Source organism: Pelophylax lessonae (assembly GCF_965119305.1).
Source record: "Pelophylax lessonae genome assembly, chromosome: 9".
Classification (NCBI taxonomy): Eukaryota; Metazoa; Chordata; class Amphibia; order Anura; family Ranidae; genus Pelophylax; species Pelophylax lessonae.
The window spans coordinates 155,326,966-155,352,501 of NC_138776.1; the positions used below are offsets into that span (position 1 = coordinate 155,326,966).

The 25,536-nt window shown below is 45.8% G+C and overlaps 1 protein-coding gene across 2 annotated transcripts in view; it reads left to right on the forward strand.

Annotated features, from left to right (window-relative positions):
* The window catches only part of NDST2 (N-deacetylase and N-sulfotransferase 2), a 396,550-nt gene that overhangs the window by 287,641 nt on the left and 83,373 nt on the right, over positions 1-25,536 (forward strand). For both annotated transcript variants that reach the window (XM_082267466.1, XM_082267467.1), the window contains one exon: positions 15,529-15,657. In XM_082267466.1, coding sequence (XP_082123592.1) covers positions 15,529-15,657 — 129 coding nt within the window. The remainder of the gene's footprint in view (positions 1-15,528; positions 15,658-25,536) is intronic.

Here is a 25,536-nt window from a genome sequence, read left to right on the forward strand (position 1 = left end):
GCCATCCTTTCTTCCTAAGGTGGTTTCAGATTTTCATCTGAATGAAGATATTGTGCTACCTTCCTTGTGTTCTAAGCCCAATCATCCTCAGGAATATGCGTTGTATTCCTTGGATGTGGTTCGGGCAATCAGGGTATACCTGAAGACTACGGAATCATTCCGTAAGACGGATTCACTTTTTGTGATCACGGATGGCCCCAGAAAGGGGTTGCCTGCATCTGCCGCGACTATCTCCAAATGGATTAGACAGACGGTGGTACAGGCTTATACTATTAAGGGTCGGAATCCTCCGTTCCCTGTTAAGGCGCACTCCACTCGAGCGCTCAGTACTTCCTGGGCCTACCGCCATCAGGCGTCAGTGGTCCAGGTGTGCAAGGCGGCTACCTGGTCGTCGGTTCATACCTTTACAAAATTTTATAAAGTTGATGTGATGGCATCGGCGGATGCCTCATTTGGCCGCAAGGTTTTGCAGGCCGCAATTTGAGGAGACCGGTGGTCTAACTCAAGGGTTTTTTTCCGTTGGAATTTCAGTTGTCTCATCGTGTGATTGATGAGCCTTTAAAACTTCTAGTTGGCACCGGTTGGGCCTTCTAGATTGGATTTTGATTTCCATTTTCCCACCCCTCATTTGTGGCACTGCTTTGGGACGTCCCGAGTTGATATTAATCAAGGAGGACTACGTCTGTCAATGAGCGACAGAGAAAAATTGATTTTTGTAAAATCTTACCGTAAAATCCTTTTCTCTTAAGCTCATTGACAGACGTAGTACCCGTCCCTCTGTTTTTGAGTTGGGTTGGGTTAAATTCTCTAAACACTGCTTTGTGACATAACTGATTTGCTGTAGCAGGAAGTGAGAGGATATACCCTCTGGGACTGCCCCTAGGGTGTGGCCAGAACGTTTTCTTTCCTGTCTAGTCCTACTCCTGTAGAGGGCAGTATAACCCGAGTTGATATTAATCAAGGAGGACTACGTCTGTCAATGAGCTTAAGAGAAAAGGATTTTACGGTAAGATTTTACAAAAATCCATTTTTCTTTTCAGTTATGGCCGTTCCAGCTCTATCCAACTAGGCCAAAACATTGCCTTCCACATGATGGTACAGAGTGGTCAGCAGGGAAGGTTCACGTTACTGCTGACTCATGGTCCAGCAGGTATGGTTAGGGACGTTACATTTTCTTCACGGCACACTGGGTAACTCTGCTGGCAGGTGGGAAGGATGTAAACGGGGTTCAGTGCTGGAGCTTGTTCTGCCACAATGCCTCCAAAAAGCTGGTGGTGATTCTGCTGCATCTGTCTGCTCCACTCCCTCCTCCACTTCTTCCTCTATGGCCTCTTCTGCTGAATTGTCCTCTGAATCAGCAGTGCTCCCTAAGCATTCAAGGGGCTACGCAAACAGGCTAAAAAATGCCATGCGGTGCTTCAGTTGGTCTCCCTCTGCGACAGGAGCCATACCGGGCCAGAGATTTTGTCAGCTCTGCAGGGGCAGGCTCAGAGGTGGTTGATACCACAGCAGCTTAAGCCAGGAATGGTTGTATGCGACAATAGCACCAACCTTCTCTCTGTCCTCCGTCAGGGAACCATGTGCCATGCTTGGAACATGTCCTTAATTTGGTTGTGCAGCGTTTTTCAAACAGGTACCCAGGCTTACAAGATCTTCTGAGGCAGGCCAGAAAAGTTAGCGGTCATACGATGCCAGTTCTCGGCTGGATGACATTTAATAGGAATTGAACCTGCCCACCAACCGGCTCATTTGTGACATGCCCACCAGGTTTAACTCAACATTGGCAATGCTGCAGCGGCTGCACACACGACAGAGGGTCATCAATGAGTACCTGTATGAGTATGGCACAAGGACATGCTCAGGGGAGGTTGACTTCTTTTCGCCACACCAGTGGCTGCTAATAAAGGATGCTTGCACTGTCCTGGGGGGGGGGGGGGGGGCACGAGCGAGAGTCTTTATTGGTCAGTTGTGGAACATTCTATAATATTCACAGACCTAATTGTTTTATAGATCCCTTCAGATATCAGTCAGAGTGGTCAGTTGTGGAACATTCTATAATATTCACAGACCTATTTGTTTATAGATCACTTTAGATATCAGTCAGAGTATTCATTGGTCAGTTGTGGAACATTGTATAATATGCACAGACCTATTTGTTTCTAGATCACTTCATATATCAGTCAGAGTATTCATTAATCAGTTGTGGAACATTCTATAAGCATCACAGATTATCCATCTATAGGATTGTAGATTACATCAGATATCAGTCAGAGTATTATTAATCGGTCACTTGTGTACATCTATAACCACCACAGCTCCTCTATAGGGCTTTCAATTACATCATATCAGGTCATTGAGTATCTATTGGTCAATTGCGTATACCCTTTATTGATCTGAATAGGTACCCAATACCTATTCACATGGAAGGTGGGATCTGGGGGCCCCCTTATTAAAGGTGGCTTCCAGATTCCGATAAGCCCCCCCCCCCCATGCCCACAGACCCCGACAACCACCACCCAGGGTTGTTGGAAAGAGGCCCTTGTCATCGCCCCCCCCCTCCCCAATCTTTCCAGACCTGCCAGGCTGCATGCTCGGATAAGGGTCTGGTATGGATTTTTGTGGGACCGTACACCATTTTTTTTCTAATTTTGGCGTGGGGTTCCCCTTAAAACATCCTTTTTGTTTTTTTTTTTTCTATATTGCTGGGAGCCAGCAATACATTACAGCCGCTAGCAAGTTTAAATTACATTTCTCTAGCGCTCATCGACAGACGTAGTCCTCGGTGATACACCACCTTCGGGTTATGTTACCTCCGCAGGAGCAGGACTAGACAGGAAATTAAAAAGCTCTGGCCACACCCTAGGGGCAGTCCCAGAGGGTATATCCTCTCTCTCTCTGCCTCAGCAAATCAGTTATTTTCTGTCTAGTTAGGAGTAAGGACCTAGACACCTTGCTGGGATCTTAGGTCCTGGCAAGAATTTTTTCTTAAAGGATTTTTTTTAGACAGCTTTTTTCTCCAGTGTTCCTGTGAGATCTTCAAGCAAGAAAGCTGAACTGGGCGACGGGCTGGATGTTGAGATCCGGTGGTCACCCCAGTTCAGCCTACGAGCGCGTGCAGGCCATAGCTCCGCGCTGGGTCGGCCGCGACAAAGTCCCATTAAAGGACTGTCCACGCGAGTTAAACGTCTCGCCGAAACGCCAAAGACCATGAGTCACGGCGTCCGTATCGGTCGACAGCCCTCCCGCCCCGGTGGAGAGGGGTACTGTCAGGAGTTGGTGCCCGCCTGGTTCCGGTATGGTGAGTAGTATGTTCCCCCTTTTTCCCTGACGGGTTTTGTGGTGAACGCGGGCCCCTCTCTGTATGGTAAGAAAGAGTCCTTTCTATCCTATAACATGTCACAAATCCTCCTACTTTGAGTGTGATTTATGTGTGCAAAAGCCAGGAGGCTTGGCTTGGGAGCTAACAATCTATTGTATACATGTTTTTAAGATGTAATCTGTGGCATTCTGGGAATCTTATGGGTTAAGTATAAGCTACCTACCAGTCAGAAGCCACGGACATGTAGACTGCCTTCCAAATCAGATCTCCAGCTATTAGCAGGCCTCCCGAACGGCCACGCGGTCCGCCAGGGCCGGTACCGCCAACCACGCCATATCCCCATGCAGAGAGAGTGTCGTGTGCCCTGCAGCACACCGCTATTCAGTTTAGGCCGCCGCCATTTTTTTTGCTGGATCGCACGAGCCGCCATTTTGGCGTAGCCTCGTGTCTCCAGCATGGGGGCGGCCATGTTTGAGGTGATCCTACACCTCGTGGAGCTTGGGGGAGGCGCCGGAAGGCGTGCAGAGGGGCGGAGCCGCCTCCTTTCTTCCTGGGCAGCCAGCCAAAAGACTTCCTGTTTGTCAAGACAGCGCTGTAAGCTGTTGCAGTTTAACTCTGAGCATCAAGTGGTGAGCCTGGGGGTCTATCTCTCTCTCTCTCGATCGATAGGGATCCCTAAGCAGGTAACACTAAGGGGCTTTTTTGTGGCGCTGGGGGTCAGAAAAGAAAAAAAAAAAAAAAAGTTTTTTTTCTTTACTTTTGAATTATATTATCCAGGAAGTAACTGGAGTTATTATGGACCCTGCCACACATATTCCCCCACCTGTTTCCCTCGAGGGGGCCTCGGGACCCGCCGGTGCACAGAGTATAGAGTCATTTACAGCAATTTTTGAGTCTATGGTGGCTCGGGTGGAGGCGGCCTGTCAGGGACGGGGGTCAAGGAAGCGACCCCCGCCTACCCCTATACCATCTGACACCTCTGACTCAGATTCAGAGATGGTCACGGCAGTTGCAGGTTCCTCTGCAAGGGCTGTTATCCCAGGTAAAGCCCCCTCAGACAGTGAGGAGGACGCTTCTTCTCTTGCTATAATTCAGGAAGAAGCATTGGTGGACGCACTAGTTGTGGCAGTGCAAGAAACCTTAAAACTTGAGGCTTTACCGGCAGAGGCAACTGAAACAGAGAGGCCTTTTGGGACTAATAAGCCCATCAAGACGGCGAAGGCTTTTCCTGTACCTAAATGTTTTGGTAATCAGATTAAAGGAGAATGGGAGCATTCTAAACGTACCTTTACTATTTCCAAGCGTATTGCTAGACGCTATCCGTTTGAGGAATCCATCATTAAGAAATGGACGGTACCACCAGTCGTGGATCCGCCTATTTCCAGGCTGAATAAAGCCACGGTTATTCCAGTGGAGGACACTTCGTCCTTTAAGGATCCGGTGGATCGAAAGATAGAAGCAGAGTCCCGCACTATCTTTTCTCTGATAGGGTCAGCATTTAGACCAGTAATCGTTATTGGTCTAGTTTCCCAGACACTTACGGAATGGGCGAAAATGGTACGCCAAGATCTTAGGGGAAAAGATATTCCCCAGGAGACATCTGATTTGATGGAACAGATCATACAAGGGCTACGGTTTATCTGTGACGCAGCCTTGGACACTACTCCCCTATTAGGGCATGCATCTAAGTTAGCAGTGATCCTCAGACGTGTGCTGTGGTTAAAATGCTGGTCAGCTGACCTAGGTTCCAAAAAGACCTTGACCAATCTCCCTTTTCAGGGGAATCGTCTATTTGGAGCCAACCTAGATGAAATCATTAAGGATGCCACTGGGGGCAAGAGCACTTTTTTGCCACAGGCTGCAAAAGCTAAGGGACCTCGCAACAAGCGAGGACCTTTCTTTACCGCCCATAAAGGGCGCCCGGCTGGTACTAGCGGGAAAGGCAAGACTCCTCCAGGAGGGTTCAAGAAGGGGACCAACCCAGCCAAACCCGAAGCAAAGGAGTACACAGCCTGAAGGTGCGCCCCCACCCGGTTTCAGGGTGGGGGGACGTTTTCACCGGTATTCAGGACATTAGATCGAGCATCAACCACTACTACCGGTGCGATTCTTCCCTTCCAACATTTAAGTACCACAGGAAGCGGTAGTTACCGTTCCCTGAAAAGATCTTTTCCTTTACCTTTTCCTAAGATTAGTCCCGATACCTCACAGGAATCGGATCTGGTTGACCAGATAGGCCAAGTAGCCTCTAGTCGGGTGACTTCGGTCCCTGAGGTTCAACCAGAAAAGATCACCTTTCCTGATAACTATCAGGTATCTGATAAATGTGTGGGAACAGAAAACGACCAGACTTTCTCGGATGGTCGGGGCCAGATAGCTCTAGGGACGCCTGGTTCAGATCCAATCAGCGCCAGTGGTCCTAGAAATTCTAGGCTGGCCTCCTCAAGCCGGCCTGGCCGACTTGGACATGTTAGTCGCAGACGTTCCGTGGGAACTTCGTCTCAGGGAGTGTCTGTGGTCTCAAGGACCAATTTACCTTCGTGCTTTACAGTCGCTGGTTTTAATGGCCTGGCCATTGAGACCCAAGTACTGAAGGACAGAGGTTTGTCTACTTCAGTCATTCCTACCCTTATTAAAGCAAGGAAAGCGACTTCCAGCAAAGTCTATTATCACACATGGAAGACTTGTATTGCGTGGTGCGAATCTTTAGGATTTCCTCCACGTACCTATTCGGTGACTCGAATATTGGCCTTTTTGCAACAAGGGGTTGAGCAGAAGCTAGCCTTGAGCACCATCAAGGGTCAAGTTTCAGCATTAGCAATCTTCTTTCAGAAGCCTTTAGCTACCAAATCCTTGGTGCGGAATTTCATCCAGGGGGTGCGGCACCTGGCTCCTCCAGTCCGCGCGCCCTTACCGCCCTGGGATCTTAATTTGGTTTTGTCGGTTCTACAGAAACCTCCCTTTGAAAACATCAGGGAGATTCCCTTGCTTACTCTATCCCAGAAGGTGGCCTTCTTGGTGGCTATTACTTCTGCTCGCAGGGTGTCAGAACTGGCTGCATTATCATGCCAGTCACCATACCTAGTGATTCATAGGGATAAGGTAGTACTTCATCCTAAGCCATCTTTTCTTCCCAAGGTGGTTTCAGATTTTCATCTGAATGAAGATATTGTACTACCTTCCTTGTGTCCTCAGCCCAAGCATCATCGGGAACATGCGTTGCATTCCTTAGATGTGGTTCGGGCAATCAGGGTATACCTGAAAGCTACGGAATCATTCCGTAAGACGGATTCACTTTTTGTGATCACGGATGGCCCCAGAAAGGGTTTGCCTGCATCTGCCGCGACCATTGCCAAATGGATTAGACAAACGGTGGTACAGGCTTATTCTATTAAGGGTCAGAGTCCTCCGTTCCCTGTTAGGGCGCACTCCACTCGAGCGCTCAGTACTTCCTGGGCCTTTCGCCATCAGGCGTCAGTGGTCCAGGTATGTAAGGCGGCCACCTGGTCGTCGGTACATACCTTTACAAAATTCTATAAAATTGATGTGACGGCATCGGCGGATGCCTCATTTGGCCGCAAGGTTTTGCAGGCCGCAATTTGAGGAGACCGGTGGTCTACCTCGAGGGTTTTTTTCTGTTTGAAAAAATTGTTTTCTCTTTTTTTTTTTGGTTGAGTCTCATCATTAAGGATGAGCATTGTAAACTTCTAGTTGGCACAGGTTGGGCCTTCTAGATTGGGATTTGATTTCCATTTTCCCACCCCTCAGTTGTGATACTGCTCTGGGACGTCCCGAAGGTGGTGTATCACCGAGGACTACGTCTGTCGATGAGCGCTAGAGAAAAATGGATTTTTGTAAAATCTTACCGTAAAATCCTTTTCTCTTAGCTCATCGACAGACGTAGTCCCCGCCCCTCTGTTTTGGAGTTGGGTTGGGTTAAATTCTCTAAGCACTGCTTTTTCACATAACTGATTTGCTGAGGCAGAGAGAGAGAGGATATACCCTCTGGGACTGCCCCTAGGGTGTGGCCAGAGCTTTTTAATTTCCTGTCTAGTCCTGCTCCTGCGGAGGTAACATAACCCGAAGGTGGTGTATCACCGAGGACTACGTCTGTCGATGAGCTAAGAGAAAAGGATTTTACGGTAAGATTTTACAAAAATCCATTTTTTTTCCTTTGGAAATGTCAGTATTGCTGCAGCATGTTCTATACATTGTACAGATACAACACTTTACAGGCAGACTAAGGGGACCCCCCAGACATGATATTTAAAGGAATTTTTCATTTTTATTATTTTACTTTAAGCATCATTCAAATCACTGCACCTTTAAAAACGATTGTTTTAAAACAATTTTTTTGCAGAGATGTTCTGGTGCGAACCAAACAGGAGGGTGTTTGTCCCATCCCTAATTTTAGCATCTGTGCTTGGGTTGTGGGCAACTGGGGAAAATTTAGGACCCAAAAATATAAATGTGTATTGTAATGTATATTGCATAGTGTATACAGTTTGTCTGTGGAATTCAGAAAAGCTATTTATTATCTCATTACTATTGGAAGGAATATTGTCCTCTGTAGTGTTTTTTTAAAATAGAGGTAGTTGTTACAAAAATATACAGCCTTTAGGGTCACTTCTAGTTTAATACATTCCTATTGAACATATCTGTGAACGAGTCCTCGTTCACACCATGTCCAATAACCTGTTATCTGCACTGGATAAACACAGGTCACTGCAAGGGCACATGGAAAACAGTTTGTTTTATGTGCCTCGTCCACACTGCAACACACACACACACGTATGCATATAAATGGAAGGCAACATGTATAAAAATGCATGCAGATGCGTGGTACTGAACATCCATTTTTAGGGGTAATTCACTAAAGGCAAATGTACTCTGCACTACAAGTGCACTTGGAAGTGCAGTCACTTTTAATCTGAGGGGGACATGCAAGGAAGATAAAAAAAACAGCATTTCTCTTTCGTTCATTGACGGCCACAGCTCCTGGTATTCATAACAATTGGGATATACTGCCCCTTACAGGAGTAGGACACTACTCTCCTCTTTCGGCTATAGCCACTTTTTTCTGCCTTGTCAGGAGTAAGGATCTAGTTCCTTGCCGGGATATTTGGTCCTGGCAAAATCTTGTAGATAGAAAATGTTCTCCTCCTGGAATTTTTCTGTGAGATCTACAGTCGAATGCCGGATTGGGCAATGGGCTGGATAAGCTAGATCCAGTAGTCACCCCAGCTTGGCCAGCGTGCGCGCACAGACCTCAGCTCAGCGCTAGGTCAGCCACAACATAGTCCCACTGGACGGGGGCTGGCCTGCAAGTTAAATGTCTCGCGAGGTCGCGTACGACCGTGTCTCTGCCCAAGTTGGTGTTCCTCCTGGCCAACAGCCCCCCATTTCGATGTACAGGGGTTCTCTCTGGAGCGGTGCCTGCCTGGTTCGCCTCGTCCACCGGAGTGTTTTGGGGTGGACATGGGCCCCTTCTAGGGACAGTCAGACCCCTGGGTTACCCTCCTTTCCGCAGGCACCCCCCCCCATCCTGCCCCCCCCTTCCACATACGCAGGGGCTGTTTGTGTGGTCTGGTCACTTTCCTGAGGTGGGGCAGGGCGCTGACTGGCGATGGGGGCCAGGGGGGTGTGCCGCCAGCGACCTGAAGATCGACTGCGGGGGGGGTTTGTACCTGGTGGGGGCTACTGCCAGGGCCCCATTTCCTCCCTGGATCTGTCCTTGTGGCCTGGTTCCTCAATCCCGGGTCCCTGTATGCCTTGTGTTGCCGCCATTTTGTTATAGCCTGTGTGTTCTATACAGGGTGGCCATTTTTGTGTAATTCGGTGGCCATTTTGCTGTGGTTTGCCATTAAAAATATTGTGGGCCATGACAGTGGAGCCCTGTGGGTGGCGATTTTGACGGTGGGAGCCCCTCCTCATCCCCTGGTGCTGACTCCTGGATCATTTTACTTCCTAATTGCTGCACGTGTTGTGCAGATTATCCTAGTTGCTGCAGGTGCTTGTCACTTTGGCTGGTGAGTCTGGTGGGGTCCTCTCCCTCTCTGCTGAGGATCGCTTAGTGCTTTGTGTCTGGCGGTCGGGTGGTGCTGCCAGTGCGGTGGGGGTTGTCCCTTCGCAGTGTGTTACACTTTTTTGTGGGGTCCCCCTGGTGACTCATGGAGTCTTTGTGGCACATTTTCCCCACCTGATCCCCTCTCTGAGGCTGCAGGGCCCTCCAAGTCCCAACCATAAATCCATGCACTGACCGCCGCAGTCCTGGAGTACCTTGTGGCCTGGGTGGAGGTGGCTTGCGGGTGAGGTGCTAGCAAAAGGCACCCCCCGCCTTCCCCCGTCTCATCAGATCCTGAATTTGATTCGGCCACCACGGACGTGGGTCACCTTGCTGGGTCTGCAACCACGTGCCTGGAATCCTCCACGTCTGCGACCACGCACATGAAGCCAGATGCACTGATTGTATGTGTGCGTGAGACCCTGAAGATGGAGGACTCAGCTGAAGCTGCAACGGAGGCACAGGTACCCTTTGGTACTAAAAACAAAAGTGTTTCCTTTCCCTGCCTATTTTGACAGAATTGTCGCTAAAGAGTGGGGACGATCAAAGCGTCCCCGTGGGGTCCCTAAGCGCTTTACTAGGCATTACCGCTATGAGGAGTCCCTTCTTAAGAAGTGGACTGTGCCACCTGTGGTGACCCTCCGGTTTCCAGATTAAACGAGGCAACCATGATCTCGGTTGAAGAGGCCCCAGCCTTTAATGATTCGGCTGACCGGAAGGCGGAGGCTGTGGCCCGTTATATGTACACTGTGGCTGGTTCGGCAATGAGGCGGGTATTCTCCCTTTCCCTAGTGTCGCAAACTAGGACTATGAGTGGGCTAAGCTCTTAAGCTGTGACCTGGAGGGGGAACAGCTCCCCCCTGCCTTTGCCGAGCTGGCGGACCAACTGGACCAGGGGCTGCAGTTTATCGGTAATGTCTCTTTGGGTGCGGCTTCCCTGATGGCTCACTTCTCTGTTTTGTCATTGGTTCTTCTGAGTGTCTTTTGCCTCAAATGCTGATCTGCAGACCAGCCTTCAAAAAAGGCCTTGACTGATCTTCCTTTCCAAGGAGATCACCTGTTTGGAGCTACCCTGGATGACATAATTAAAGGTCTCACATGGGGGAAGAGTACTTTTCTTCTGCAGGCTACTAAGGACAAGGAATCTCGTTGTAGACGTGGGCCTTCCTTCTCAGCTCATACGTTTTTTTGTCCTTTAGGGTCGAGTGACAAGGGCTCGAAGCCTTTCAGGGCCACTTCTGCAGGATCTAAATGAACCTGGTCTGGCAAGCAGAGATCGGGCTTCTCCCGACCTATTGACAAGGGGGGGTGGAGGGACGTCTTCTCTGATTTTCGGACATGTGGACTTTCCTAGTGCAAGATAAGTGGGTCCACTAAGTAATTTGGTCCGGCTACATGGTTGAGATTTGCTCTTGTCCCCTGGGAATGTTTTTTTCCTTCCAACTTGCGCCTGTCCCCAGACCGCTTACAGGGCCTGTTTGAGGCGCTACAAGACCTGTTCCTTCAAGGGGTGATTGTCCCGGTTCTGACTTCAGAACGTTTCTGGGTTTTTCACTCAAACCTTTTCACAGTTCTCAGGAAGGACGAAAAAGTGCGTCCAATCCTGGAACTCAAGGCGCTCAACTGCTTTGTGCGGGTACAGAAGTTAAGAGTGGAGTCCATTCGAATGGTGGTGGCATCCCTGCGTCAGGGGGATTTCCTCTCCTCTATCGATATCAAGGATGTTTACCTTCACATTCCAATATGTGCCAGTCACCAGCATATTCTATGCTTTGCTGTGGGGAGAGGAGCATTATAAGTTTGTGGCGTTACCCTTTGGTCTCGCCTCTGCTCCTCGGGTCTTCAAAAAAGTATTAGCCCCGGTGCTAGGCTTGCAATGCTAGCGGGGAATTGCGGTACTGGGCTGCTTGGACATTCTCCTTCTGTGAGCGGGGACACCCTCTGCTCTGGTGGACAACCTGGGGATCACAATACTGACTCTGTAGCTCGGTTGGATTCTGAATTTTCAGAAGTCTGCTCTGGTTTCATCCACAAAGCTGAATGGAGTGCTCCTTCCTCTGGACAAACTCCAGAAATTGCAAGCTGCAATTAGTCTCCTGCTGTTCAACAGCTGGTCGTCCCTCCGGAATTGCATGCAAGTTCTGGACCTGATGGTGTCCACCTTTGAGGCGGTCCTGTTTGTACAGTTCCATACAAGGTCCCTGCAAGAGAGATTCTGACCAAACGGAACAAGACTCCCCAGTCTCTGGAATATCAGACCCAGCTTATTCGGGGAATGAGGGATTCCTTCATATGGTGGCTTTGTTCTCCTGCGCTTCGGCCGGGAAAATCCTTCCTCCCCTTGTATTGGACAGTGATCATAACGGATGCCAGCCTGTCCGACTGGGTAGGCGTCCTCGGCAAGCATTCTGCTCAGGGGATCTGGACGCTGGAAGAGTCCAGACTACCGATCAATGTCTTGAAATTCTGAGCAATCAGACTGTGTCTGGATCTTCAGATGTATTGTCTTCAGGGTTGTGCAGTGCGCATTCAATCGGACAATGCCACAGCCGTGGCTTATGTCAATTACCATGGGGGCACAAGAAGTGTCCTGGCGGCTCTGGAGGTAGCAGGCATTCTAAGGTGGGCAGAACAGTTCGTTCCAACTCTCTCCGCCGTACACATTCCCGGGGTGGAAAATTTGCAGGCAGATTATCTCAGTCGGCAGGTGTTGTACCACTGGGAGTGGTCCCTTCATTTGGAGGTGTTTCTTCAGCTGTCTCCGGTGGGGCACTCCCGAGGCAGATCTATTGGCGTCTCGGCTCAACAGAAAGGTGCAGAGGTTTGTGGCTCGGTCAAGGAATCCTCTGGCAAATGGCACAGATGCACTGGTGGCTGATTTAACGCTGTCCCGCCTCTCAAGCTTCTGCCCAGACTTCTACGTAGTATCGAGGTAGAAGGGAATTCCCGTCATTTTAGTGGCTCTGGACTGGCCTCCCCTGGCCTGGTACGCTGATCTGGTGCGGCTGGCCTATCCGGGAGGATCTTCTGTCCAAAGGACCGATCCTCCATCCTGCTTTACAATCGCTGGCTTTGACGGCTTGGCTGCTGAATGCCAGGTGCTGAAGGATAGGGGTTTATCTGTCAGTGATTCCTACCCTGTTGAAAGGTAGGAAATCTACTTCTAGGAAGATCTACCATTGTACGTTTGCAGACGTACATTGCGTGGTGTGAGTCTTTTGGGGTTCCTCCTCTCTCCTTCTCGGTGGCTGGGATCCTAACCTTCCTTCAATGGGGGGTTGAACAGAAATTGGCCTCGAGTACCATCAAGGGCCATGTGTCGGCTTTGGCGGTCTTTTTCAATGACTTTTGAGCACACACCCTGGTGCGTACCTTTCTTCAGGGTGTCCGAAATTTAGTTCCTCCGGTTGGGGCTCCGTTGCCACCTTGGGTTCCTAATTTGGTGCTTTTAGCTCTGCAGACGCCTCCTTTTGAAAATATTCAGGAGATTCCCCTGCTTACGTTGTCCCAGAAGGTGGTGTTTTTAGTAGCTATCACTTTTGCGAAATGGCAGCGTTATCCTGTCGTTCCTTTTACCTGGTGATTCACAGTGATAAGGTGGTTCTTCGCCCCTGTCCGTCGTCCCTTTCAAAGGTTGTCTGATTTTCATTTGAATGAAGACATTGTGTTGCCTTCACTGTGTCCCAGGCCTAAATATCTGAAGGAAATTGGCTAGCATGCCTTGGATGTGGTCCAGGTAATTAGGGTGTACCTGGCGGCAGCTACGGAGTCTTTCAGGAAGTTAGACTGTGCTCACTGATGGACCTTGCAAAGAGTTGTCTGCTTCCTCTGCGACCATTTCCATATGGATCAGACAGACGGTGGTTCAAGCCTATTGCATCATGTCAGGTTCCTCCTTTTCCTGTCAAGGGGCACTCTACTAGAGCACTTAGTGCCTCCTGGGTCTTACGTCATCAGGTGTCACCAGTGACGGCCACCTGGTCGTCGGTGCACACTTTTACAAAGTTTTATAAAGTGGATGTGTTTGCATCTGCAGATGCTTCCTTTGGTTTTGCAGGCTGCTGTTTGAGGACCTGATCCTCTTTGAGGGTGTATTATTTTGTTCAGGTGGGCACCAGTTGTTTGGTTGAACCCCTGTTGCCTGGTTGGCTAATGTTTAGCCTTGGGATTTTTTTGGTTGTTCCCACCCCTCATGTTTAACATTGCTTTGGGACGTCCCAATGGTTAAGATTACCAGGAGCTGTGTCTGTCAATCAACGAAAGAGAAAATGGGATTTTTGACTTACTGTAAAATCCATTTCTCTGATGTTCATTGACGGACACAACACCCACCCCTCTGCGGCGTTATGATGCTCCTGACACTGCTTGTTACAAAACGGAGTGGCTAAAGTAGAGAGAGGGAGTATACCCCCTGGGACTGCCCATGGGTGTAGCCAGATTTTTTTTCTGTCTAGTGTCCTACTTCTGTAGGGGGCAGTATAACTAATGGTCAATAATGACAGGAGCTGTGTCCGTCAATGAACATCAGAGAAATGGATTTTACAGTAGGTCAAAAATCCCATTTTATGCATGCACATGGTTGGATGATCGAAATCAGCAGAGCTTCCCCTCATGTCAGATCCTCCCCGCATTTTCAGATCCTCCTCCTCATGTCTGATCCTCCCGCATTTTCAGATCCTCCCCACATTTTCAGATCTTCCCTTCAGATCTACAGTGACTGAACTTTCAAGTGCCCTTGTAGTGCAGAGTGGATTTGCCTTTAGTAAATCAATCCCTTTGTGACCATCGAAAGAAAGGGAAACATTCCTGAAGTAAGAAGTATGATTTGAGTGTCTAGATCATTGTGACCAAGGTTTATAGAAGACTTTGTGTTCCTTATTGCATTGGGCGATGATGTGTGCTTGTACATGAAAGGGTAGCTCAGACTAGTGTCTTAGGCTGTGCAATGTCATGTGATCTGGACTGCAGATGCATGTAACACACAGCATCTGGTTTTCTGTTTTATTGTTCATTTGATTAAAGCTTTGTGCACTAGTTTATGTAGGTATCATGTTATCAAAGGTGTTGTAGAATATTCGGCCAAGTAAAATAAACTATAACTATAGTCTGCGACCGCGCACATCAGCTCTGACGGCTCTCAGAGGAAGTCGTGAGGACGAAACGTCAGAGCTGATGTGCGCGGTCGCAGACTATCTCACACAGGACACCATCCGGGATTCCTATTGGACTGCAGGAATGGTTGGAATTGGTTATCCAGTGTGCATATTTTGATCCTTTATGCCTTCACTCCATTACTCTCCTGTAAGTAGACATCTAGAGGGGAGAGGGGCTTTTACTGTGTGTGGTTTTAAAATAAAAGTTTGCGGAATTACACTATTGTTGCCCCCACTTTGTTCAATTGCATGAACTTTGAGCGGAGGAATATTGGAGGAAGGAGGAGTGAGGTGCAGCCCAGCAGTGATCTGTACACCCGTTGATTGGTGGATCTAATTGAAGGCTCTATATTCACCAGTCTCTGGTGAGTGTTTCATTAAAGGGGGGGAGCACTTGAGTGTGGTGGTATCTTTGGAAGAATAGACAAGACCCTTCACTCCCCTACCCTGGTGGATGGATTGTGCCTGATGTATCACTGTATGGACTGCACATCTATACATTCTATGAGTCTTTAAGGACACTGGTTTATACAATGGACCTTTTGTTTTAGCGCTGCTAGTGTTATAGTTTATTTTACTTGTCCGAATATTCTACAACACCTTTGATAACATTTCTTTCTGTATAGTAGCTGCTTTGAGACCTTGCGTCTTCTTTACTTATTGTTGCTATCTATTCGTTGTTTTTTTGTGCACGGGGTGAGTTATTGTATGAGACTGGTTTCTGGTCACACATATTTTGACTCTTGTGTTTGCATATGTAGGTATCATGTCTGCAAAATGGCAGTAATTGTTACAAAAATGATCAAGGATGATCTTGTGACCTTTTTTCTTCCTTATTTCCAGTTTTAGGGTAGATAACCTAAGATACACATTGAAATAATAGTAGACAGTGCATCACAATGCAGAGGTATACAAATATATAATTCTGCATACTGTAGTTCTACATTAATATTGCTAATATGACAGTATGCATGGGTTTTCTTTGTATCTAGGTGTTACCAAGGCAGACCTGTGGACTGTTCACGCACACAATATTCTACAATGAATATCCAGGAGGATCAAAAGAGCTGGATAAGTCCATTCGTGGCGGTGAACTCTTCCTGACTGTCCTCCTTAACCCGGTAAGTCAGTAGAATTACATTACACTGCAAAAAAAAAAGCTGAAGATTCTAGAAAGCCCTAATGATCCAGGATCTTCATTTTGTACCATTATTTTTACAGTGTGTCTGTTCAACGTATATACAATACAAAGGCACCAAAGATTTACTGTTTTACAGCCCCTAAGGTATTGAGAGATCTTGGCCTTCCTAAGAGGGCATTACAACACCCTAACTTATTGCCAGCACCTTAGATTGGTGCTGCAACCATCTTTCAAAAGACGGTGTGCGTCTTGAAAGCCTCATACTTCGAATGTAATCTTCTTTTAGAGTAAAAACCTTTTCTTGCACACAAATACATTGGGCACAACACATAAAATACATTACAATAAGAAAAAAAACATACAAACCTTTACAGGAGCCCGTAAGAGCAATAGTCATATAACTAATATTAAATCCTAAAAAAAAAAAAAAACACCAGATTTTGTTCAGCAAATAAAATTCCTTTGCTTTAACATAGGCCCTATTTGTGAATATACATCACTGCCAAATCACTTGCAGTATAATTATACTGTATAAAGTATTAACATAATCTATTTCACATAAGTTTCATAGTGGCAACCTGGGGTGCGTTTAACCAGACCAGCCACATTTTTTCAAATTTATTTAGACATCCTCTTTTTTGATGCAGCTGTTTTTCCAAATAAATAGAATCAATTACCTCTTTAATTCAATCATTCGCTGTGGGAGGAAGTGGCATAAGCCATTTCCTAGCCACTAGTTGAATTACCACAAACAGGAGACGATTAACAGTCGGCATTACATTGATATTGACCGCTAAGTTCAACCCACCTAAAACACAAGTAAGTGGACTAAGAGGAATTTGAATACCATACACAGTATTAATTGTACCCACTATTTCTTGCCAATATCTATAAACCATTTGGGGCGTAGCCTGGGTCTCGGAGACATCTGGAGCAAAGAGAAAAGTCTCTGTATCTGATCTTCTCTTCTAAAAACCACTTAAGTGTCTTAATGTTCTATATTTTATATGAAAGTGTGTCATCCTACTATAAATAAAGATGTATTGGGGACAGTTCATAAGAATAATTCCCATTGATTTTAGGTATAGGGCCCGTGTCTTGTACCCATTTAACTTTTAAAAGGTAAGTTGGCCTAAATTACTTGAGAATCAAGCAGCTTCAGATAGACGCATTACTTCTTTTTGAGGCGGCATTAAGTACTATAAACAGCTCTGTTAGTGTATGTAATCTACAGCTGGGTATACACGGGCCGAAAACGGTTGGTTCAGCAAGACCCAGATGACTTTTGGTCCGTGTGTACAGCTGTCTGTACTACAAAAGCAATCAGCCTCTGGCGAATGGGCATGCTGGGAAAACTAGCATTTGACCAGCATCCACTGACTGATGGCTTTCATCAGTGTGTTCTGGGGGGGGGCAGTTTCCCTGTCAGAACACAATAGCACAGGAGGGGAGATTAGTACAGTAATTTGTCTTTTTTTTTTTTTTTCGGTCCACTGGGTTGAACAAAAATAAACTCATGTGCACCACGCATAAAGCAGCTCTGCTTCTGTTGGCCATGTACAGCATACTGAACTTGGAGATATTGAAAAAAGCTAGTTCTAGGAGTTTAGAACTCATCTTTTAATCGTTGAAAAGATTTTGAAACATTATCTTCAAGCGGTGTTCCACCTGGGGAAAAAATGTTTTTAAAGAAGAGTTTCATAATGCCTAAATAATGAAATGAATCAACAATTTTAATCATAGCTGCAGCATCAAGCAAGGGGATCCTTAAAGGGTGTAATAGAATAAAGTAGATTTATCCCAATGTATCTCTAGGCCTGAAAAAAAAAGCCAGACTTGCTCATCAGGGGCATTAAATGAATTAAAGTGGTGGTATGTGAAAAACAAAAGCGTTTTATCAGCATACAATATTTTTTCCTACACTAAAACCCTTTTTAAAATCAATATTATCAGGAGACTTACGCACCGCAAGTGCCGGAGGCTTTGTCCTGTATCACAGATGAGATGAAGAGGAGGCACAATGCCCATTAACGGTTATATACACAGATGGTTTAGATTACAACATTTTAATCCAACCTATTAATTTGAGCCCTATTCTAAAAAAATGTACTACCTCTCATAAAAAAGGCCATTCAACCATGTTAAAGGCCTTTGCTGTTTCTAAAGATAAAATTGCTCTAATTCCTGGTTCAACTGATAAATGTTTAATGTTGAGAAAACTCTACGGACATTAATGAAGGTAGAACAGCTTGGAATAAATCCAGACTGATCCCAGTGAATCAAATTCGTTATATATAGTGACAAGCAATTGGCAAGAACCTTTTGCCAAGAGCTTGGTGTCCACACTGAGTGGAGATTTAGGCCCTTAAAAAGTGGGCAAAATTGCATTTTAACTGTTTTGAGAATCAAAGTGAAATTAGCCTGATACATAGAAGCTGACCTATAATGGAGGCCGTGTTCAAAGTCTCCAACAGTGGAAGTTATGCACTGTCGAATTTATTTTTTCTATAAAATTCCACTGGTAACCCGTCAGCACCTCGGGCTTTAGTAGCGGGTAAAGATTTCAGAACTCCAGCAAATTCAATTCGATACCAGAGTCCCTAAAGCATCTCTTATCTCCTGACTCATGAGCTTGGGGGGGGGGGGGGGGGGAAACCATATCCAAAAAGCTAAGCAGAAAAGATCATAATTAACTGAAGATGCAAGTACGTTACGATTTAATGAGTAAAACTCAATATATCTATGGAAGTAAATATATCCTCCTCATTGATCAAATTATTCATATATAGTGACAAGCAATTGGCATAAAAGGCTTCCTTTTGGACTAGTAAATGCCTCACTTGTTTCCCTTCCATAAAGTGTTTACTATAAACAAAAAAAGCTTCTCTGTTCTGCCTTCATCAAGGATATATTCCTTAATGCATTTTGTTTTTTGAGGTAATTTAGCTTGAGAAGATGAACTAGGGTTCAAAATAAATGTTACTATAGAAACTACACCTAAAAGGTTAGATTCCTATTGTCTAGATTTAGCTTTACCATGAGATATCTCTTTAATAACACGAATTTTAAACAAAGTATATACCTCTGTAGTGTGTAATTTTCTCAATTCAAAGCACTAAGGGGTTAACTTACTAAAACCGAAGAGTAAAATCTAGGGCCACACCCTAAAGAACCCAAAACCGCTTTCAGATTTTTATTTTTCTCAAAGCTTACATAAGCTGAAGTTAGAAGCTGATTGGCTAGCATGCAAAGCTGCACCATTTTTTGCACTCTTCAGTTTTAGTAAATCAACCCCATTTTGTCTGCTGCTTTGTTCCTCTTTGTTTAGCATGAATCACTTCTAACAAGTTTTTATGTTACCAAGAGAAAAAAGGTGACTGGAGTAATCTCCAGCTGATTGACAGCCTCAGCTCTGTTCCTGTGTGAAGGGGGGTGTTGCTCTTCCTTCCAATCGACTCTCAGAACTCTCCTCACTGAACTCTGCAGATTGTAACTTTAGCTCTCAGTTCCCTGCTTTCTGACAGCTCAAACAAGCCTTTTAAATTATGGACTTTTAACAGATGCAGAGAAGACTGTAGACAAATAGGTAAAACGTAATGTAGAAGGATTTGTTTCATCTTTGTGCATCATTTTAGGCCAGTCACTTCACTGAGCATATGTAAGGGTTTACAAACATTTTAAGGGAATCCCCCACAACTGTAACCAAGGCAGAATCCATACTTAACAAAGTAAATTCCTCTAACCTAAACAAAACAGAGTCAGGCTTTAGGAAAAGTGTAAGCCAGAAGAGGTTAGGTTTCCAGCCTATCGATTTGGTTTGAGTACCCATATCAGTGGTTGTTCACGATGGAGAATGATCTGAAAGACCACCTAGTAGAAAATTACATTACAACACTGGAGGCAAATGAACTAATGCTAGGGCCTTATCAGTTCTGGATAGGATCATAAGGGTTTTATGAAAACTGAGAATCAAAAGGATGACAAGACCACCAAAGATCTTTTAAAACCAGTTCCAAAATAATTTTGATGAATGTTGAAGAGCTTGATGAAATTGAAATAGTTAAGTGCTTGGAGTCTCTCAACCAGTGGGTACATTAGTGTTAGAATCTCCAATTAATAATGTAGGTACCTTTTATTTACCCATCCAGAATTGTATAAGGCATTCCAACGCCTCTGTGTATAGCAAAGGAATGTAAATATTGTAAATTATGCATTGCAAGTTAATCAAAAACACGTATCTACCATAATCATCTAACACCACCTTTTTGCAAACAGAGAAGATTCCTATGTATTAAAAAGCCTCAAAATAATCAACCAGTAATCTCTACCCTTTGGCCATCCAATAAACCAGAGACCTTCCTACAGGAGATTGTCCTGCTTACTTTCTTAGAAATCAATTCATTTCTAGGTCTGGCCCATTTAAAAAAATAAAAAATTGACCACGCCGCCTCAAATATTTGCTGGAGATTTAACATAGAGCTAGGCTTTATCTTCCACATATTGGTGGACCTGCTAACTTAACGAATTTAAAGAATCACTGGTATGTCTCACCCCCTTGAACCTCATCGCTACCTCCTCCTTCACTTCAAGGCATCGCCTCTTACAAAATTTAAATGCGTCTCAATTTAATTAAAGCCACCAAAACATGAATTCCTTTGCACTGAAAATGTACTACTCCTAGCAGATCAGAGTGGAAAAACAAGGGGGATGCTGTATCAAAAAGGGAAGAAGCAAGAGCAATTGCTGTTGACAAATCAGATCAATACAGAAACATTGGTCAACCTGGCTATACTATAGGCATTACATCCCTTGAGATATTCGACCACTGTTTTCTCTTCCTATGTAATATTTCCTTCTTTAGAAATCAGTACAACTGATTTCACTCTAGAAACAATGGATTCTACTCCTCTTCTCCTGATCCCTTTCCTTTTTTCCCTTTCCCTCCTTCCAACCCACAGGGCCTCCATTCTATCCCCCTTTTATTTTATTTTTCTCTTTCTCTACACTTGTCTGTCGACTTAAACTGGCACATATTTCTACAACTTTGCACACCTCTATTTTTAAGCTTTCCCATTCCTATTCCTATTGGCCAGTATTACAGACTCACACAACTGCTTTCTTTTGATAGAGTTTTATATATTAACTAGCAGAAAAAAAGGGGGGAAGGTATCTGTAAATGTGGTGAAAACAGGATGCTTCAGGAACCACTTCACAGACCCAAAAAGATGATCAGATATAGACTCCAAAAATTGCACTGTGATAGCTGAGTTGCAGTGAAAAAAATATCTGAATTTTATTAAAGCACTTATGCCTGGTGAGTAGACAATGAACATTCATGGACACAATACATATTAAAATGATAAAAACATGTACATACAGTGGATGGTATCACAAACAGACCATAATGATGAAATTAATGGTTGGTAGTAAAGGTTCTGATGGTGAACTGCAGGATATTAGGCCACATCCAATTAACTAATCATACATTGCCTGCCGTGTTCCTGAATAGGAACTCCATGAAGTTCAAAATAGCAGGATGATTGTATAGCACAATGGGTGTGTGATCACCTATAGAGAGTGGATCGAGCAAGTAGAACCAAAGGAATACCCCCTTCAATGAATATTAATCCAAACGGTGGAAATTTACGTAATATGCCAGTTACTGCTATATGGGGGGGTAGTGCTGACTGAACGATGTAGACTCCAATTGATGATATTGTCCATCAAAATCTGAACCGATACAGCAACAACAGGTGAAAGATTCCTCTGTGTATGGACACGGGCACCTGTAGGACGATTACCAGTCTGCCATGCAGTTGTGGTATTGCATACCCCAAAGGTGATGGGGAAGTAGGCAAGAGAGTCCTTCGTGCTGCCAAACAGAGGAATATGAACACCTTAGATCAGTGAAAAAAAAAAGTCCGTACCTCCGTGTGTAGAATAGCAGTGACCCTGCAGCTTGTAGAGGCTTCCAGCGGCGTAGTCCCATTCAGCGCTTGCTCAAGCCGAGACTGCAGGTAGTGACGGACAGGTCCGTGGCGAACGGTCTTACGTCACATCCGATGACGGCGAGCAGCGTAACCAGGGGAGCCGTAGCCAAGCAGGAGCAATGGGGGTCACCTACACACGTCTTGGAGGTTGGTCGTAGTGATAGGATCCAACTGAAGAAGCTGACGCGTTTCACCGACTCATGTCGGTTTCATCGGAGCTAATTAGAGAGGAGTAATGGATTCCCTTTTATAGTAATTAGTAATTGATTGATCTAATTCAGGTGAATAAAATCAACCGGTGACCAGCAGGATGTATTGACATCTCCTGGCCACCAGATGTCAGTGTATAGTTTATATATTAAAAGGGAAGCCAAAATAACTCCATACAACATTCCTGGTACAATATACATCTCAATGGCGACTGCCTCTGGGTTATGCTGAGTAAATGCACTGCTCTTTAGAAGTACATTATTGTGGATAAGAGCTACTCAACACAGACCAGTGCAGCCGCAACATGTTGATGTAAAATTATAAAAAATTAAAAAGATAGAGGTCTCTTAAAGCCGCATATACCCATAGTAGTAAGGAAATACTTGGAAAAACAAGAATAAGAAAAAATATAAAAATGTGCATTGCAGATCAAACTAAGAGATTGGAGGACCACAGGGTACCAAGTGCTACAAGCAATAGCATAGTCAATATTATACAGTGATGCATGAGAGATTAATAAGAAATATAGTGTTGTTCTATATGTCACTGGCTCCCCATGTTGTAGGGAGGGCTAGGTGTATTATAGATCAAGGTACAGTAGTACCCGACCACTTGTTTGCACCATTAGTGATGGTCGAGTTAGATGGAGGACTTAGAGGAGTATATATGTAGTACTAACCGAGAGTTCAAGAGGAGGGGCAGAAAGTAAAGGTGATTGATAGACTAGCAAAAAAATGTGTGTGAGAAGACAAAGGAGATGGGGATGGCGGAAGTATCATCTAAGAGGTCAAAAATGGCCTCAGGCTAAACTCGACATTCAGCCCTACAGGGGCCAAAGACCCCATTTTAAATATCCAAAGTTTTTCTTTCTGGAGTAGCACAGTTTCGAAGTCTCCACGTCTAGCGGGGAGTTTTAATGCATAGATCCCCCGGAATAGTAATCCATCCGGGTTCGCACTGTGGTACTCCAGGAAGTGCAGGGGTATCGTTTTGTTATTGATCTTATTCCTGATGTCTGCCAAGTGCTCCAGAATCCTAATCCTAAGCTGTCGTTTCGTCTTCCCAATGTAGGATTTATTGCAGGGACATATGATTTGGTAGATCACCCTTTCAGTTTGACAGTTAATAAAACTGTTAATGGTGAACTCCTGACTCATATCGCAGCTAAAGAATGTTTTGGAGTTTATTGCTTGTTTGCAAATAGAGCATTTTCCACATGCGAACATCCCCTTGACTGGGGGCAAAGAAGTCAACCAGGTTCGCGGAGTTTTAGTACGTACGAACTCTGAATGAACTAAGGCATCTTTGAGATTTTTAGCACGTTTGGCAGTAATCAGGGGACGAGGGCCCACTACTTTTTCAATAAGGGGTGATACAGTTAAAACCTGCCAATGTTTGGTGATCACCTCACGAACCTGGTTCCATTGCGAGCCATATCGCGTGATGATCCTGGGGTGGGTTTGTTTAACTGACCCTGGCAGAGATAAAGAGTCATCCTTCTTGAGGAGTAGCTCTGACCTCTGCCTTGGTCCCACTTTTTTACGGGCCCGTTTGAGGGTATTGTGGGAATAGCCCCGTTCATTGAACCGTCTATGGAGGTCCCTAGCTTCGATTTGGTAGTCGGCCTCCTCCGTGCAATTCCGCTTGAGGCGGAGGAACTGGCCCACGGGAATACCATTAATTAGGGAGCGTGGATGGTGACTTTGCGCAAGAAACAGCGTGTTGGCCGACGTTGCCTTGCGAAACGTGGTCATTTTTAGGGTAGAGCCCATACGGGAAATCAAGAGGTCCAAAAAGGGTAAGTGGTTGGCCGTTGCTGTATAGGTCAATTTGATATTTCTATTGTTGCAGTTCAAAGCCTCGACAAATGCCTCCAGTTTCCGTCAAAGTCCCTCCCCAGAGGAGCAGTACATCGTCGATGTACCTCAGCCATAAGAGGGAATATAGGGAATATATTATATAGAATTATATATATAGGGTTATATATTAACTAGTCTGCCTTGCCTTCTCTTTACTACAATGCATAGTTGGCAAAACGTAATACCTCATTTCTCTTCCGTTCATTGATGGAGACAGCTCCAGAATCTTTTGACCAATGGGTGATGCTGCCCCCCTCAGGAGTAGGACACTAGGCAGGAAAAAACTAAACCACGCCTATGGGGCAGTCCCAGGAGGGGTATACTCCCACTTCCTGCTATAGGCATTCAGTTTTTTTCTGTCTAATCAGGAGCAAGGACCTAGTTCCCTGCTCTGGTCTTTGGTCCTGGCATTTTTTCCTTTTTAAACAGATTTGTCCTCCTTTTTTATTATTTTCTGTTCCTGTGAGATCTACAATCAACTGCTGGGCTGGGTGATGGACTGGATATTCTAGATCCTTACGGTCTCCCTAGTCCGGCCAGCAAGCGTGTGCAAACCTCACCTCCGCGCTACTTTGGTCACGACATAGCCCCACTGTACGGGAGCTGGCCTGCGAGTTAAATTTCTTGCGAGGGCACACACGACCTGATCCAGGCCTTAGTCGCAGCACCCACAGTCCGATGGATAAGTAATCTGCCTGGAGCGGTGCCCACCCGAAGGTGTGGTGAGTGCTGTTCCCCCCCCCTTCCCTGGTGGCCTGTCGGGGTGAATGTGGGTCCCTGCCTGGGATGGTCGGACCCCCAGGTTCTGATCCTTCCCACATGGTATTCTCCTACCATGTGTTGGGGTCCCCCGTGGACCACCCCCCATATACCCACACCTAGCTTCCCAGATCACCTGTAGGGTGTTAAGCGGGCTATGGGGGCTGGGGGGTGCTTTCCTGGTTTGGACTCCTGCCAGGGCCCCCCTTTACTGGCCGAATGTCCCTAGGTGTCCCCTAGGGGTCGTGCGCGCCGCATGCAGCCGCCATTTTGCCGTGGACTGCTGACTGTATACACGACGGCCATGTTTGTGTAGTCCGGTGGCCATTCTCTTAGTGTTTCCCCTTGACTAAAGTGGCTGCCATGTTTTTGGAGCATTGGGGGCGGTGATTGTGGCGGTGAACCTCTTGTGACTGACACCTGGACTTCCTCTTCCTTTCTGATCACCGCATGGTGTTCAGCATACAGTGCTTTGCACTGTGCTGACCGGGGCCGGTGAATGATTGTGGGAAGATCTGTTGGCCCAAGTGCCGATCTTCCATCATGCTTTACAGTCGCTGGCTTTAACGGCTTGGCTGTTGAAAGCCAGGTGCTGAAGGATAGGGGGTTGTCTGACTCGGTGATTCCCACGCTGTTAAAGGCAAGGAAATCTACCTCTAGGGAGATTTACCAGATTTACCATCGGGTTTGGAAAGCATACATTGCTTGGTTTGAGGCTCTCCGGTTTTCTCTCCGTTCATTTTCGGTGGCTCAAATTTAGGTGTTTCTCCAAAGAGGTGTGGAACAGCGCCTTGCCTTGGGTACCATCAAGGGCCAGGTTTCAGCCTTGGCAATTTTCTTTCAACGTCCTTTGATTATGCATTCCTTTGTTCAGGGGGTTCGCCACTTGGCTCCACCTGTGCTGTCTCCGTTGCTTCCATGGGACCTCAATTCTTTAGAAATCGCCTTTAAAAAATATTTCCGAGATTCCTCTGCTGACATTGTCCGAGAAGGTAGCCTTTTTGGTGGCTATTACTTCTGCGTGCAGGGGGTTGGAGCTGG